The sequence below is a fragment of the Mustela nigripes genome, chromosome 3, assembly GCF_022355385.1.
Source record: "Mustela nigripes isolate SB6536 chromosome 3, MUSNIG.SB6536, whole genome shotgun sequence".
NCBI lineage: Eukaryota > Metazoa > Chordata > Mammalia > Carnivora > Mustelidae > Mustela > Mustela nigripes.
Genome location: NC_081559.1, coordinates 186,402,482 through 186,418,900, shown reverse-complemented (window position 1 = coordinate 186,418,900; position 16,419 = coordinate 186,402,482). Strand labels below are relative to the sequence as shown.

At 37.9% G+C, this 16,419-nt stretch overlaps 1 protein-coding gene across 5 annotated transcripts in view; it reads left to right on the top strand.

Moving 5' to 3' along the window:
• The window catches only part of CYRIB (CYFIP related Rac1 interactor B), a 146,030-nt gene that overhangs the window by 75,472 nt on the left and 54,139 nt on the right, over window positions 1–16,419 (top strand). For all 5 annotated transcript variants that reach the window (XM_059395164.1, XM_059395168.1, XM_059395167.1 and 2 more), the window contains one exon: window positions 15,410–15,448. In XM_059395164.1, the coding sequence (XP_059251147.1) occupies window positions 15,410–15,448 (39 nt within the window). The remainder of the gene's footprint in view (window positions 1–15,409; window positions 15,449–16,419) is intronic.

The following is a 16,419-nucleotide window of genomic DNA, read 5'->3' as shown; positions in this document are numbered from 1 at the left end:
CCCATATCCTCCATGCTATTTGTTATGCTCCACAAATAAGTGAAACCATATGATAATTGACTCTCTCTGCTTGACTTATTTCACTCCGCATAATCTCTTCCAGTCCCATCCATGTTGCTACAAAAGTTGGGTATTTGTCCTTTCTGATGGAGGCATAATACTCCATAGTGTATATGGACCACATCTTCCTTATCCATTCGTCCGTTGAAGGGCATCTTGGTTCTTTGCACAGTTTGGTGACAGTGGCCAATTCCTTCTATAGACATTGGGGTACAGATGGCCCTTCTTTTCACTACATCAGTATCTTTGGGTAAATACCCAGTAGTGCAATTGCAGGGTCATAAGGAAGCTCTATTTTTAATTTCTTGAGGAATCTCCACACTGTTCTCCAAAGTGGCTGCACCATCTTGCATTCCCACCAACAGTGTAAGAGGGTTCCCCTTTCTCCACATCCTCTCTAACACATGTTGTTTCCTGTCTTGCTAATTTTGGCCATTCTAACTGGTGTAAGGTGGTATCTCAATGTGGTTTTAATTTGAATCTCCCTGATGGCTAGTGATGATGAACATTTTTTCATGTGTCTGATAGCCATTTGTATGTCTTCATTGGAAAAGTGTTTAATCATATCTTCTGCCCATTTTTTGATATGATTGCCTGTTTTGTGTGTGTTGAGTTTGAGGAGTTCTTTACAGATCCTGGATATCAACCTTTTGTCTGTACTGTCATTTGCAAATATCTTCTCCCATTCCGTGGGTTGCCTCTTTGTTTTTGTTGACTGTTTCCTTTGCTCTGCAGAAGCTTTTGATCTTGATAAAGTCCCAAAAGTTCATTTTGGCTTTTGTTTCCTTTGCCTTTGGAGACGTATCTTGAAAGAAGTTGCTGTGGCTGATATCGAAGAGGTTACTGCCTATGTTCTTCTCTGGGATTCTGATGGATTCCTGTCCCACGTTGGTTGAGGTCTTTTATCCATTTCGAGTTTATCTTTGTGTACGGTGTAAGAGAATGGTCAAGTTTCATTCTTCTACATATAGCTGTCCAGTTTTCCCAGCACCATTTATTGAAGAGACTTTTTTCCACTGTATATTTTTTCCTGTTTTGTCGAAGATTATTTGACCATAGAGTTGAGGGTCCATATCTGGGCTCTACTCCGTTCCATTGGTCTATGTGTCTGTTTTTATTCATCATGCCATATTTTAATAGTGCAAATAGCATTCTTTCATTGTAAAAGTGTATGCTCATTTATTTTAAAAATGAGACAAAATGGAAAAAAAAGAAGGCAAAAATCACCATCTAAGTAGTGTTCTGGTGAACATCTCTCCAGATATCTGTGCACATTCATGCATGTTGTATGAGTGTACACACGTCCTCCACAGTTATACATAAAGACGCATCAGTATTTGCCCACGCTCATTGTTCTTGTGTACTTTTGAGTGAATACATTTATTGTTAACTTTAAGAGAGAACTGATTATTTTTCTTTCTTCAGGCACTTCTGTAATTCTGTGAGTTCTCACTGACATCCACTTCTGAGAAAAGCAAAGATTCTTTGGGCTAAGAACTGAGTGCTTTTTTTTTCTTGGTAGCATGTTAATTGGAATTTATTTCTCACTTCATCTGCTGAAATATGACTTTAAAACAATTTTTTTAGAGTGTGCTCCGTGAATGGGTGGTAGATTATTTGTGGAACATTAACAAAAATAATCCCCAAATCCAGTTTTAAACACTTTAAAGTTTCTATAAATCTGCTCTTGAGCATTAGATTGATTCTTGGCGTTGTGATCATGAGTGTGGAGCCAGTAAATATTGTATGTGTGGTGATAGAGTTTTATTTGCAGTCATGTGAGGACCAATCCATGCTGCAAGTTTGTTCTTGCCACGTTGATATGCTCTGTTGCATTTCATGGGTTCAGCCTGCCTGTAATCATGATAAAGCTCCGTCTCATGATATTTCCAGCAATCATTGTGGAACTGTGACCAGTCCCTGAAACACTTTCTCATCTTGGGCATAGGTCAGATCCCATGATCAGAAACTCCCCAGACATTCACCTGCTTCTTGGAGTATGAGTTTTATATTGTGACTACAGGGCTTCAAGTTACATTTAGAGGCATAACATATATAGGAGACCATATAGAATTGTCTTAATTTTAAAAGATTGAAATTTAATCTCTGGCAGTGGGAGCCTTATGGTTTTGATTTTGGGGAGTGACAGTGTGACAAGTTTCAGAAAGCCACCTTTACATTGGCTTAATGGAAATTCGGTGTTTGTGAAAAGCATGCCGAAATTCTGTGGGAAACTGGATTGCATGATAGGATTATATAAATGAGGTGTTTTTCTACAAGATTTTAAAAAGGAAACTTAAAAGAAGAAATTTTCAGATGAAAGCAACATGCTAAAGTGTTAACTGGCTAACTGTGGTGGGATTACGGATTTTTCTTCCTACTTTTTGTGGAAAATTTAGTGAAGTGCTAAATATATCATGTAATAAGATGTGAAAATGGAACTCTTTTTATTCTGAGTTTGGCCCTAAGTTGAGAGGTGCACGGTTCTAAAGAGAGTTATAAGCATCCCATGCAGGTATGCAAAATTAAGAGCCAGAAAATGGATTTGTGACCGGTAAATACCTACCCCACATGTTGATAGAAAAAAATCAGGGAGCTGTATATTAGAATAGTTTTTGAACTGAGTTGTTGTATATTGGAAAAGTGTTTTTAAACCAGGTTGTTAGTGTGCTAGGAGTTTCTTCTAACCTACCCTCTCCCTTCTTGGCGTGCTCCCTCTCCAGTGCAGGAGCTTTCTGGTAATGATTTGAGAGCTGAATATGTAACTTGTGTAGTTTAGGGGACACAGTGGGTTGATGTCTCACTGTTGTTGCGTGAAAGAGAAGCTGTTTGCTCTGGCAGCACAGCAAAGCCAGGTTACTGCGGGGGTGGACTGCCCATCCTCCCTGAGTTCTGAAGGGGCACATGTTTCCCATCGACGGGATGAGCACCCCGAGTGGATCAGGGTCGTATGAGGCAGAGTGGGGAGGAAGAAATGGTCGGATTCCTGCCGGAGATGTATTATCTTGCATCAAGAAATTGTGGTGAGAGATCCCAGTCCTAGAGTGGGTGAGAGCTTGCAGGAAACTCCAGAAGGCATTCCCTGACTGATCAAATTTAAGTACTTTTTGAGCTGAGAGTGCCCATGCCCTCTCATGGCCCTGAACTGCTACATGCAGGGCTAGTGAGGTGGAAGGGAGAGCCGGTCAAGCACTGTGCTCCTGTCAGGCCTGAAATCGAGCGGGCTGCAGACGGAACTGGGACAGGGCGAGAAGCGGTAGTGCAGGATGACAAATTGTGACCATGCTACTAAACTGGGTCTATCAATTTCTAAATTCTGACAGTTTTTATAACTTGAAAATGACCAAAGTCATAGGCTTGCTTAAATAAAAGTTCAGGGACATTAAACTGCCACCACAGAATAACTTTAAAGGACGGTGGTAGATATAACATTGCTTTATGATTATATCCCACAGGTTTTGCTTGTACAGGGTAATGGTTACAATTGTTTTTCTATTAAGAAAACTATCAATGAAAACAAAGAAGAATGTGCCCATTGAGGCATTTTGTTATGGATTAAAATGTCATCATCTTTGGGACCAGTCAGATCTGTGCTTGAGTCAGATTAACCCTTAACACTGACATGAGTTAAGTAAACTAATTTCTGAGGTTCATGTTCCTCATTTACTTTCTATGGAATGGGTAACATTATAGGGTAACATCATCTGTTTTGCAGTGATTTTTGAAAAAATTGTGATCTGTAGCAAAATGCATGGTATACAGTAGGTATTCACAAATATTAATAGCCCTTAAAGCAAATGCTTCCTAAAGGTTTAAATATATTCTTACTCTCCTTAATATGTGCTTTGCTTCTTCTAAATGTATTCTCTGAAATAACCAGATGGGTTAGGGGATTGAGTATGACTACAGGATGCTATCCAGGATGTAAGAAATGCTGGTTTTTAGGAAAGCTAAAAATTCCACTTTTGATTTGAAATGTGATACATTTTCAGGAAGAGTGAAAACTAATTTCACTTACATGTTGTTTTTTAGTGAGGAAACATGAATTAAGGATCTTAAAGAAAAGGTAAGAGCAGGTGGAGAATCTTTTCATTACTGTTCTTGAACAGTTTAGAATATATAAAACAAAGGAAGGCCTCTTATTACAGAGAGAGTAGTTCATACAAATCAGTATCATTTTAGTGTCCTTTTTTCCTCAAAATGTTTCATTGTTCTTTTTCTGGGAAGTTTTAAAATTATTTATTAGACTAATACTTTTTTTAAAAGATTTTTTTTTATTTATTTGAAAGAGAGAGATCACAAGGAGGCAGAGAGGTGGGGGGGCAACAGGCTCCCTGCTGAGCAGAAAGCCCCAGGACCCAGAGATCATGACCAAATGTCATGACCAAATGTTCTCTTCTACTTTTTTTAATGTTCATATTTTATACTTTGAAACTTAAAATTTTAATAATATAGGTACCTCTTAAAAGTCTCAAAAAATGATTTATATAACTTTTAATTTCAGAGTATCTTTATTATTTACACTCTGAACCCCAAGTTACATTTGTAACATAGTTTTGCTTATTTGTAGGAATGGCTTTAAATTAGGAAGGGAGTTATAGTTATAGTTCGCTTTCTATATGAGTCCAGAATAGGCTTTATAATTCATTCAGGGGTTTTGGTTAAAAGTTGGAGAAACTTATTAGGTAATTTATTGGCATGATGGCAGGTAGCTCACAGAATTGGTGGTGGAGAGGTTAGGAATTCAGGTTCAAAAAATGAGCAAGAACCACAGGAGGGCAAGAAGCAGATTATATTACAGTAACAGTCTGGTCAGGACACCGTGGCACTGGTCTTGTTTCTGTCTCTGTGAATGATTTCTCAAGGATCCAGGGTCTTTGGACCATTCTCTCAAGATAGGAAGTCATGGGAGTAGAGGGGCAGTATTGGTGGGCTGATCCTCCCTGACCTCTACACTTGTGCTCCATTGACCCTCCATATCTTTATTTGGAGGCCTTGGCCTGGTGAATTTAACACAGCCAAAGCAATTCTAGTTGAAGTTTTAATTTGTTGATTTGCTTTCTATTCTTGTCTCTACTGTTTTGAGAATGAAACCTTCAAATGCACTGTTTTGAGCATGTAGCACAAAATAGTATGTATGCGTGTTGACATTGATTTCAGGAAGTGACAGTCCCTTCTGATTACACAGTAGGCAACATGATGTGATATACATATACGCATATGCCAAAATCTGCAAATACTGAATGTTTTCAACTTGATTATCTCTGCACAACCTCTAGAAGTTGGGATTCCACTAAAGGATTATCAGCTCTTGGGTGCCTAAGTGGCTCAGTCTGTGAAGCATCTGTCTTTGGCTCAGGTCATGATCCCAGGGTCCTGGGATTGAGCCCTGAGTTGCACTGCTTCTCTCCCTTCCTCTCCTGTTCCCTCTGCTTGTACTCTGTGTATGTATGTATGTGTGTGTCAAATAAATAAAATCTTTAAAAAGGGGCGGGGATTACCAGCTCATTTGAGAAGTAAAGTTAATCTATATGATGTGATGCTTTTGTAGTTTTGTGTATTGATGTTTTAGGTAACCTGTGGCTACTAGTGGACATTTCATTTTTAGGAGAAAAGCCTGTAAGACATGTAGGGTTGTTTTTAAAGAGAAAAGAGAGCCTCTACACCCACCCACTCCCTATTCCAGGAACTGTAGCATGTTGATCTATTTGTTTTAAAGGTAAAGCTTTAACACATACATACATAGTCTTTGATCATTAAAAAGTTAGCATAGTACATGTCCTTTTTTGAAAATGTTTCCCTGCATCTGGTTTGTAAATTCAAGATTTTGTTTATTCATTTGACAGACAGAGATCACAAGTAGGCAGAGAGACAGGCAGAGAGGGAGAGCAGGAAGCAGGCTCCCTGTGGAGCAGAGAGCCCAATGCTGGGCTCCATCCCAGAATCCTGGGATCATGACCTGAGCTGAAGGCAGAGCCTTTAACCCACTGAGCCACCCAGGCGCCTGGTTTGTAAATTCAGACTGAGTAGTTAAAATCTGGAATTATCTAAACGTCAGTAAGTAGAAATAAAAGAAGAGCAGACAGATTAAGGTTCAGACATGCATGGCAGATGGAATAGTAGTTATTAAAAAATTATCGTGTGTGTGTGTTTTGTATTTAGTCACATTGAAAAATCTTACGCATTGTTTGTGAATTTCTTAATGTTGCCTCAGTCTCAGTTTAGCAAGGCATTTTTTTTTAAGGACTTTAGCATTAATCTATTATGAACTGTTAACAGTCGGCACTTAAAATGTCTCTAAGGAGAGAATATTCCCCTTTTCCAGGTGAGTGAATATGCTTATATTTATCCTAAAAAAACCTTAATTTAAAACTTACTGAATTTAAAAAATGCCTTTGAAAGTTGTTAGTGGTGATGGTATTTTTAAAAACATATCAGGCAGACTCAAATATCGGTTCTTTCTCTGAGACTATCCTCTAGGTATAATTCAGTTATTCCCGTTTTCCCATTTTAGTTTATCCAAAGAACTCCAGTTCTGTAGTATTTGACTTATTGCATTGTAGTATTATATATTTTTTTGTTTATTGAGAGAGAGCATGCATACACATGGTAGGGAGGGGCAGGCAGAGGGAGAGAGAATCTTAAGTGGGGCTCGATCTCATGAGATCATGACCCAAGCCAAAATCAAGAGGCGGAGGCTTAACCGACTGAGCCACCCAGATGCACCAGTGTAATCATTTTTTACATGTCTTCTTCATAGACTATGAGCTTCTGGGGGGCAGGTCTTATTTTACTTGGCATTTTATATTCTGCATTGCATAACATCTGGCCTGTTGGAGGTCTTCTCATCTTCATAGAATTGCCATTAGGAAGCAGTTCACATTTAAGATTGTGGCTGAGCATTTTTAATAGCCTTTTACAAATCTGTTATTTGACTGCTACCAAGGCAGGTAGCTGTGCAATAATATCATGTATCAGATGTACAATATCTCCCCAGAGATACTAGATCTCCAGAGATCAGTTATCTGCATTTCTTGTCATTAAGTCATTTTGTCAGTCTGGAAAAATCATTATATATAAAACCATTAGTGTATTATTTAAGGTCTCTATCACTTTAATTTTTAATGGGAGAAATTGCACACTTTTTAAAATTTTTGTCAGGTATTTGCTACCTACATATCAATCTTATCACTTATTTTTCCCAAACAAATCCTTTTAGCAGAGTGGGCAGTCTTAGGGGATCACAACTCCAAACTAGTTGTATTTATGACAGGCTGCTTACATCTTTTGTTTGTTTGTTTGTTTGTTTGTTTGTTTTTGGACAGAGAGAGAGGGATCACAAGTAGGCAGAGGGGCAGGCAGAGAGAGAGGGGTAAGCAGGCTCCCTGCTGAACAGAGAGCCCAATGCGGGGCTCTATTCCAGGACCCTGAGATCACGACCTGAGCTAAAGGCAGAGGCTTAACCCACTGAGCCACCCAGGCGCCCCTGCTTACATCTTTTATCCTGTTGTTTGCTAATTCACTCATCCACTCCTATGCACACTGGAGACTACAATGTTTCAAGCATTGTGCTTAGTTCAGGGGCTGTAATAACAATGAACAAGCTGTGATAACTGCTTTCAGTCCTGGGAAAGAACCAGACATTTTGATGAGTTGAAATGATGTGTTATCTGGTCCATTTGAAGATACTTAACCCAAACTTCTTTCACACTGTTCTGTTCTCTGAATTTCTATTATAATTGTAGTCTGTAATGATAATACAGTGTGGACAGAATTATTATGGGCTTGTTTCTTTTTATGGGTGGGAGTATTATTTCCATAGGAAGTCATTAACCTCTTTCAAGATAAAGATTGTCGTGTTACTTTGTGTCATAAGCACTGCTGGAGACATATACATTTTTAATAATACTTGTGGAATTGACAGACAAACCCTCTAATATTCTGATGTTGGTCCCTGAGAACTATAAGAATGGTAGTAACAGCACCTGTGCAGAGGGTAAGATTGGCCTGATGTGATGGGTAAGACCTAGGAAAAGAGCCAGACAGTGTAATAGGTGCCTCTCATTCTCTGAGTCTCAGTCTTAGTGGGGGGTAGGTATTATCTCCCTTTCTACAGATGAAGAAATTGAAGCTTTGAGAGACTTAAGATTCTTGCTCAGAGTTTAAACACCAATGGACTCTTTCTGTCAAAATACATTTATATTTATATGTGGATGCATATTTTTGCTAGGAAGGTGATTAAATATTTGTTTTGGTCATAGAATTCTATGGAATTAGGAAAGTAGTGTATGACAATCCAGGCACAGAGCTCCTTCTCTCTGAAGCTCACGGCCGAATGGGGATCAGGTCTGTAATGCTCTCCTGCTTGACATAATGCCGCAGCATCCTGAACTAAATGCTGCACTGGCTTATGTTATTTATGAATAACACAAACTGCCTTTAAACCAACCAGATTTTGCAAATTACTTCTCTAGTTTTTAATAATACATTAAGAAGTAAGAAATTTTAAGAGTGGGATGCGGGTATTTGATTTTATTAGTGGTTTCTAGTTTTCTTGTGCATATATTGGGTTTTCATTCTAGTATATGGAATAGGCTTTTAAAAACATTGCACAGGTGACTCAAGATACAACTATCTGTATTTTGAAATTTGTGGTATGCAATTCAGACACAATGAGAACATGTTGGGGTACCTGGATGTCTCAGTTGGTTAAGCTCAGGTCATGATCTCAGCTCAGATACGATCTTAGGGTCATGAGATCCATCCTTGTGGGGCTCCACGCTCAGCAGGGAGTCTGCTTCAGATTTTCTCTCTCCCTCTCCCATGTTCCCTGCTTGTGCATGCACTCTTTCTCTTAAAAAAAAAAGGGGAATGAGAATCTGTTACACTTACAACATGTTGTATGAACATTATCTCTGTTTTAGTACTTTAGGTTATTGGTATTACACTTGTTTATATTATGTATTTCCCCAATAGAAAAAATGTCTGTGGCAAATTAAGATATGAAAACTTAGCTTTGGGACTCTATGTTTCCCAGCCTTGAACTTGTCTGTGTTTCTATTACTATTATTACTATTACTACTATTACAGGTATAATTCAAAGGTATTCTGCAAAGTTTCACAGTTGTAGAGAAGGACTTGAGTGGATGGGCATTGTATTCTTTGATTCCCAAAGACAGTTTTCCTTTGTTTTATATTTCGTTAGATATATTGATATTTATATATATTTTTACATAGGTTGCATCTAATTAAAAGTGAGTAATTGCCTGCTTTTTCTTTTTCCTAGAGCTTATAATTTGGAATGAACTTTATTTTTATGCCTTGGCCACATTGTCATACTTCTTTCGAAGTTTGGATTTGCTTCTAACATTTTATCCGTTGTATTCTCAGTGTCTTGAAATATATCCAAGAATTCCTGTTTTCCTGAACAGTGTGGGGCTCTTAAAGCCCTAAAATCAAGAGTCACATGTTCCACTAACTGAGTTCTTTAGGTGCCAGCCCCCAGAATTTTTTTAATCTGATTTTTTTTTTGGTGCTAGTATTACTTCTGGGACGTCTTCATCCTTTCCTCCTTTTCATCGTAACCACTTTCTTCATTTATGATGATGAAGTTTACCCTCCTAGAGTTCCTCTGACTGGCATAAGTTTAGTTTCTCTGAGGGCAGTAGTGACACATTCTTGCAGTCAGCCCTTTCTTCTGTAACTTCATTTATGTTCTCTTAGATTTTTTACTTGCAGGGTTACCACTTCCTGGTTTTTTGCTGCACTTTATCTTTGTTGGAAAATTCCCTTGTTTGGTTATCCATTTTTCTAAAATGTCATGCAGGTTTGTCACCAGGAGACAAGGGGATAACACAGCGACACACTTTACAGTCTGTGCATGACCTGAGTAACTGATATTCAGTGAACAGTCACTGATAGACTTAAAAGAATTGATGTGGTTGGTCACTAATAGTGATGTAAAAGGTGGGCGAAAATGATAAAACTATAAAGCATTTTGTATCTACAGTATTTTCATCTTTAATTAAATTTTAAAGAGACTAGACATTTTAGAAAAGGTGTATAGGTATGATTTATATAGTAATGATAATGATGATCATTACATTTCCAGAATATTATTGTGTGTCAGGGACTGTTTTAAGTGCTACACATACAGTAATAATCATGGTATAAGATATAAAAGCCTGAGATTTGTATTCACATGTTTGAGTTCTAGTGTGTCTCAGACATGGATATTCTTACGTGTACTGTGCTTGCAATGGAATGTCAAAATTGATAGCTATATATTCTTGTAATTTTAGTGTTAATAAGAGAAGTAGTGACCATGTTCAATAAAACTGGCATTTCTGTCAGTCTTCATAAAATCTTGAGATTATTTTTGCTCCTTTACAAATAGGTAAAACTGATGCTTAGATAACTTAAATAAATGGAAATCTGATTTTACAAATAAAATAACTGTTCAAAGAACCTAATAATTAAACAAGTGCGAACTCAACCTAGGTCTAAGTTTCTTATTGTGCTTCAAATTACTCCTATAGAAATAAGGTATTGTTTTTTAGGGTTTTGGGGTTTTTTTTTTTTTTTGAGACTTAGTTTTTAAGGAAGTATACTCTAATCCACTTAGAATATATAGGCTGAGAAGGTTGTATCTCAGTTTTTCATGGGATTATTTCAGTACCATTTATTAAATAAAGGTTTCTTCATTGCCCTATCTAGTGATTATTTTATACATTCGTCATTTGGAATATTCTCTTTGAGCCTTCTGCCTCCTTTTTCTGCTTGTCCAAATCCTGTTCATTCTTCAAATCTGTCTCAGCTCCCAGGGCTTCATAAAATCTTTTCCAGTACCCAGTGTCCATGCTCTGCCCCAGCTGAGATAGCTTCTTTTAATTGCCACAACTGTCTAAGTATTTCTCATGATACCTCATTTTTACCTTGAATGTTTTAATTGCTACAGGAAGAGTAGAATGCTTCTAGAGAGTGCAGTCAGTCTTTTTCATCCTAACATCTCCTTGGGTATTTATTTTGGTACTGTGTATATAATAGACTTTCCAGTCAGTATTTGGTCTGAGTTTTCTTTCACATTTATTGGACCATTGTGATTTCTCTGGTCTCTTCCCCTGACTATATATCTGTATGAGTTCCACTCAGTTTTAGTTATTAATAATGTGTAGGACTGGTTCTTTTCTTCTGTTTTTAAATTTTTTTTTTATAGATTTGCCTGTTTCTTTTTTTTTCCTCAAATGGATATGGAATAACCTTTTCAAGTTCTTAAAACTTTCTAAGGGAGCACCTGGGTGGCTGTGAAGTCAGTTAAGCCGCTGTCTTGGACTCAGGTTGTGATCCAGGGTCCTGGGATGGAGTCCCATATCTCATCCCGAGCTCCATATCTCATCCTGAGCTCCATATCTCATCCTGAGCTCCATATCTCATCCCAGCTCCCTGCTCAGAGGGAAGCCTGCTTCTCCCCCTCCCTTTGCACATGAGCACGCTCTCTCTCCCAAATAAGATCTTTTTTAAAAAACAAAATTTAGATATTTGCTGGAGTTCTATAGTAATGCACTTTCATAATGTTGTCTGATCTGGGAACACGGTCAATAGGCTCTTTCATTCAAGTGTTCGTTTCTGTTTCTCTGATGGCTTTAAGATTGCTTTGTGTGTGTCAATTGAGTTTGATTTTCTCATATACCCAAATGAAGGAGGAATGCAGTGTAGGTTACATAACAAGTTAGATTTATGTATCATCATTTGAAATGCTGCAGAGCTGTAAATGTGGTTGACAGAATGCTCTGAAGTCATAGCTTTTATGTTTTGCTGGAGGCAAAAGAATTTTAACACTTCCTTGAAGAACCTCTAGGTTTGTGGATTTTAGATGCCTGGATTATCTAATTTGCATACTATCTGGTATTCACTACTAATGACCTGACATTTGATTTCTAAGGGTAAAACAATTATAAGTGTTTTCTTACTTCTTGATTTATTAAGAATTAGATAAAATGAATAGAACTTTCCCCCACGGCTTTATGCAAGTGGCACTGGTTTTGCTCCTCTGGTTAATGAGAGTGGTCAGCCAGGCCACTTGTTTTGTTTATTTCTGAGTGGCTTTGGTCTGCCTTAGGGAAGGAAGTTTGTTTTTGGCAGAAAATGTGTTTATTCATTCCATTTGTAGTAACATTGATCCAAGAGGAGCTTTTGAGGAAAACCAGAATGGTTCAGCTTTGAACATAAATAGCTCCCATTCATCACCTAGCTGATAGAAAAAAAAGAAAGATTAGGATTATTGGTATATAAATTATAGACCAGTCCTAGAGCAGGATTTGCAGACTCACGTTTCATCAAACAAATTTAACCCTCAGACTGTTTCTTTTGGCCTACTGGTTATTTTTAAAGCTTAATTAGTTGATAACTTCTAAAAATTGCTTTACCTGAATATCCAGCCCCGGATCACCTGTGTTTTTAGCATGGCATCTCAGTAGCCATGGCACCCCTTAGGTGAAGCATAGACATTTGTTTCCCTAGTTAGCACTTACAATGTGGCTCCACCCAATTCAGATGCATTTAACTTTGCAGCCCCTGGAGGCTGTTGGATTAAGAAGTAATCGTAGACCTAAGACTGCTAATGAAGCTAAACCCTCCTCTTCGAGTTAATAGAAGCTGGAATAGTAGGTGTGAAGATTTTAGGTAAAGAGAGCTGTAGTGGAATTTGGGATGTATGAGAGAAAGTAGTTGCAGAGGAATCCAAGGGTTTTACTTGAGCAATTGGGAGGATAGAGATGTCATCAACCGAGTTAAGGGAGACTAGGTAGATCAGGTGTGAGGAGGAAAGATGAATAGTTTAGTTTTGACATGTTAAGTTTGAGGTATCTATTTGAACATCCAAGAGGAGATATTGAATAGGCATTGGCTATGAGAGTATGGAATTGGAGATGAATGTCTAGACTGGATAATTAAATTTGAGATACGTAGTTGATACTAAAGACATGAGATGGAATGAAATCACAGAAGAGAATGGACTGCATTCTGGCACATCAGCATCTGAGGATTTGAGAGAAGTTCAGCAACAGAGATAAAGAGCATCCAGTGAGTTAGAATGAGATGGAAGGGAGTATGGTGTCCCAAAGGACAAGTGTCCTGACGTGGTTTCATCCCAAAAGCAGAGCTGGAGACAGACCCTTATTAGGCAGGTAATTTAGGGACCTGTTAACAAGAAACAAGTTGGTGGGGCACCTGGGTGGCTCAGCCCGTTACATGTCTACCTTTGGCTCAGGTCATGATCCTGGGGTCCTGGGATCAAGCCCTGCATGGGGCTCCCTGCTCAGTGGGAAGCCTGTTTCTCCCTCTCCCTCTCTGAGTCTCTCTGTCTCTCTCTCTCTCAATAAATAAATAAAATCTTAAGGGAAAAAAAAAAGAAACAAGTTGGAGAACTGGGGCCCATGAAACAGGGAGGGAGGAAAAGTCAAAACAAGGGTCTGTATTGACCTGGTCACATCTGTGAGTACCTGGGCCTCAATTCTGAGGAAGTCCTCTGAGAAGACATAAGAAATAAGAATATGCCTTTGGGTGGGAAGGAGGAGGGGGTATTTATATACCAGATCCCATTCCCCAGTGGTCAGGGGTTGCTCAAAGGTTGTTGATGTTAACTTCTTCATACTTCCAGGTCAGGGTTCATATATCCCAGGATGGCTGAAGAGTTCTAAGCGTTTCTTAGAGCAAAGCTTGTGAGCAGAAAGTGAGCCCCATTAGTGCAGCTAAGGGGAGGTGCCTCAGCTCGAGTGAACTTGTGAGGCAGTGTGTGAGAGGTATCCCATACAGTCTTCCATTAAGCACTTGCTATTTAGTCCATTCTGCTGCAGAGTTTTCAAGATCGTGGCCGGCCACACTGTCTATGTTAGACTTATAATAGGAGGGTTAGTGAAATAATGTTCATTTTTGCAGTCCTCTACGACTTTTTGTAGATTTGCCTTACCTTCAGCCCGCACTTGAACAGGTCAGGGCGTTGTCCTGGTTCAATGACACAGACCTTCTCCCAAGGGATCAATGCCTGTAATTGACTTATCATTGTTGGGTCATAACTGTTACAGCTGCTCACTTACAGTTATTACTGAGCATTGCAGCCCCAGTCGAATTCCCTAGGTTCTGGATGGAGTTCCTTCTGTCCCCATTGTGTAGCAGCAGCCATAAGTTGTTACAGGACTCCCCGATATGGTAACTCTTTCCTTAGCATGCTGGTCTGGTAAGGAGTCCAAGATAACCAGGTGGTAGTTGCTTCAGAATATTTCCTGTGTCTTCTGGCAGAAACCACTGTTCTTCTCCTCCGCTATCAGAATTTCTAATCCAGTGAACCTGAAGGTTGTCAATCCTATTTCCATCTGTTGGTTCCAGGACCTTTTTGTCCTTCCCTCCCTTTCTTATCTGTCAGAGACACAGCACCACATTTTAGCCTTTAGAAGACAATGTACGCGTTTGATCATTTACCATCTTGGAAGGCAGTGCCCTATCCCCTCTAAATGTTACTAAGCATATAGAAATTGTGTTCACAAAGTCCAGGACTCTGGCCATAGAATAAACAATTAGGAAAAGAGATTTTTATGTAAAGGTGAGTAGTTACCTTAGTCAAATATGTCCCCCACTGCTTGTGAACTCAGCTAGTTTGTTCTAGTGGCTGTAGTTGCTCTTGGTTATAAAGTTAGAATAAAATCATTTTGAAGATTTAATTTTACCTCAGATGTTTTAGGATTTGCAGATACCTTAATAGTATTAGTAAACCAGTCTTACAGAGGACTTCGTGGTTCACTTGGGTTTTGCCAGATGTACCTCGGGCAAGTAATGGGTTATTGTCATGGAATATAAGGTTCTTGGTACCTCTAACAAAACTGGTATTTTTAATACATTGAAAGGAAATGATTGTAAACTATGATAATAGTATAGAAATATATCTTTTTTGGTAATTTTAGGCCCCTGTTATAAGAAAAAAGATGAATTAGAAATTTTCTTCCCTTTCTGTCTCTTGCTTCATGATATGATGAGGACTATATACTTCCCTTGGTAAAGATTGTAGTCTTTGAGTGTTTTGAGGGTGGCAATTAGGGTGTCTTATCTAAGCCTGTTGGTATTTTCCAGGGCTTAACACAATGGCTTACTTTTAGTAGGTTCTCTGTAAATAGTTGTTGATTTAATTCAAGGAGGTGTATGTTTGTTCATATACATACACACACATAAGTGTATATAGCGTATGCGTGTGATATGTGATGGCATTCATAAACTTTGTTAAAGTTAACTTTAATAAAATTACACGTTTTAAAATATAATAATGTTTTAGACTTTCTTCCTTTTTTCTTTCTTTAAACAGATAGAAGGACAAGAACAGAATCACCAGCACTGGCTGAAGGTAAATACGTCTTTTGGGGGAAATGATAATTCAGATATAAATGAAAAGTTATGATTTAAGTAAAAAAACTACATTGGCTCAATATAATTTAAGGAAGATTTTCTGTATATAATATTGAACTGCTAAAAATATCTTTAGGAAATACCCTATACTGTTTAGTTTCTTAGAATAGGAAGTAGTGGGGAAAATGTAAATTAATTAGAACTTTTTTTTTTTTTTAACAACTTTCTTTCAGTAGGAGAAGATATGTGTTTTTCTTTGAATTCCTTTTTAAGTCATTTTAGTTTCCAGTATAGTTAGTCAGGAAAGGTCTAACCCATAATTCTAGTGGTTTTAATATGTATGTGCTATAAAGGAAGACACTTTTCCATGCTTTCATCAATAAGAATTCTAGCTGTTACCAATTTTGGTCTTCTTGAAAAAGTCTTGCCAAGAACACAATAGCCGCCACAAAAGTTACTGATACAGGTATCCTCAGTACTTAAACATTTATCATTCTGTAATTGTTTTAATTATAACAAGTTAATAGGTATTTACAAATGTAATTTTTCTGTAGATATATTTTGTGTTCTTCAAGTGAAAATGAGCAGGTTAAAATTTCTTTCTGTGCTCTTCCTAGTCTTAAACAGAGATACTTACATTTCAAAACTTGCCTGTCATTTTACTAGAGCTGATAATAAGACAGTTAGCATGATCATCTTTTGGAATTGTAATTACCTCACCTACTCTGTGTATGTTACAGTGCGGGAGTTGTCAACCTTTTTTGGGGCCGTGGACCTCTGGTAATCTGGTGAAGCCTGTGAATCCCTTCCCAGAATAATGATTTGAAAATGATTTGTGATGTTATGAAATAAGACACATAAGATTAAAAAGGAAATTAGTTATATTGAAGTATAACTAACAAATATTAAAAATAAAAATTTTTGATAGAGTAATATGTATGCTTCTCCCAGTAGAGAATAAACTTCAGC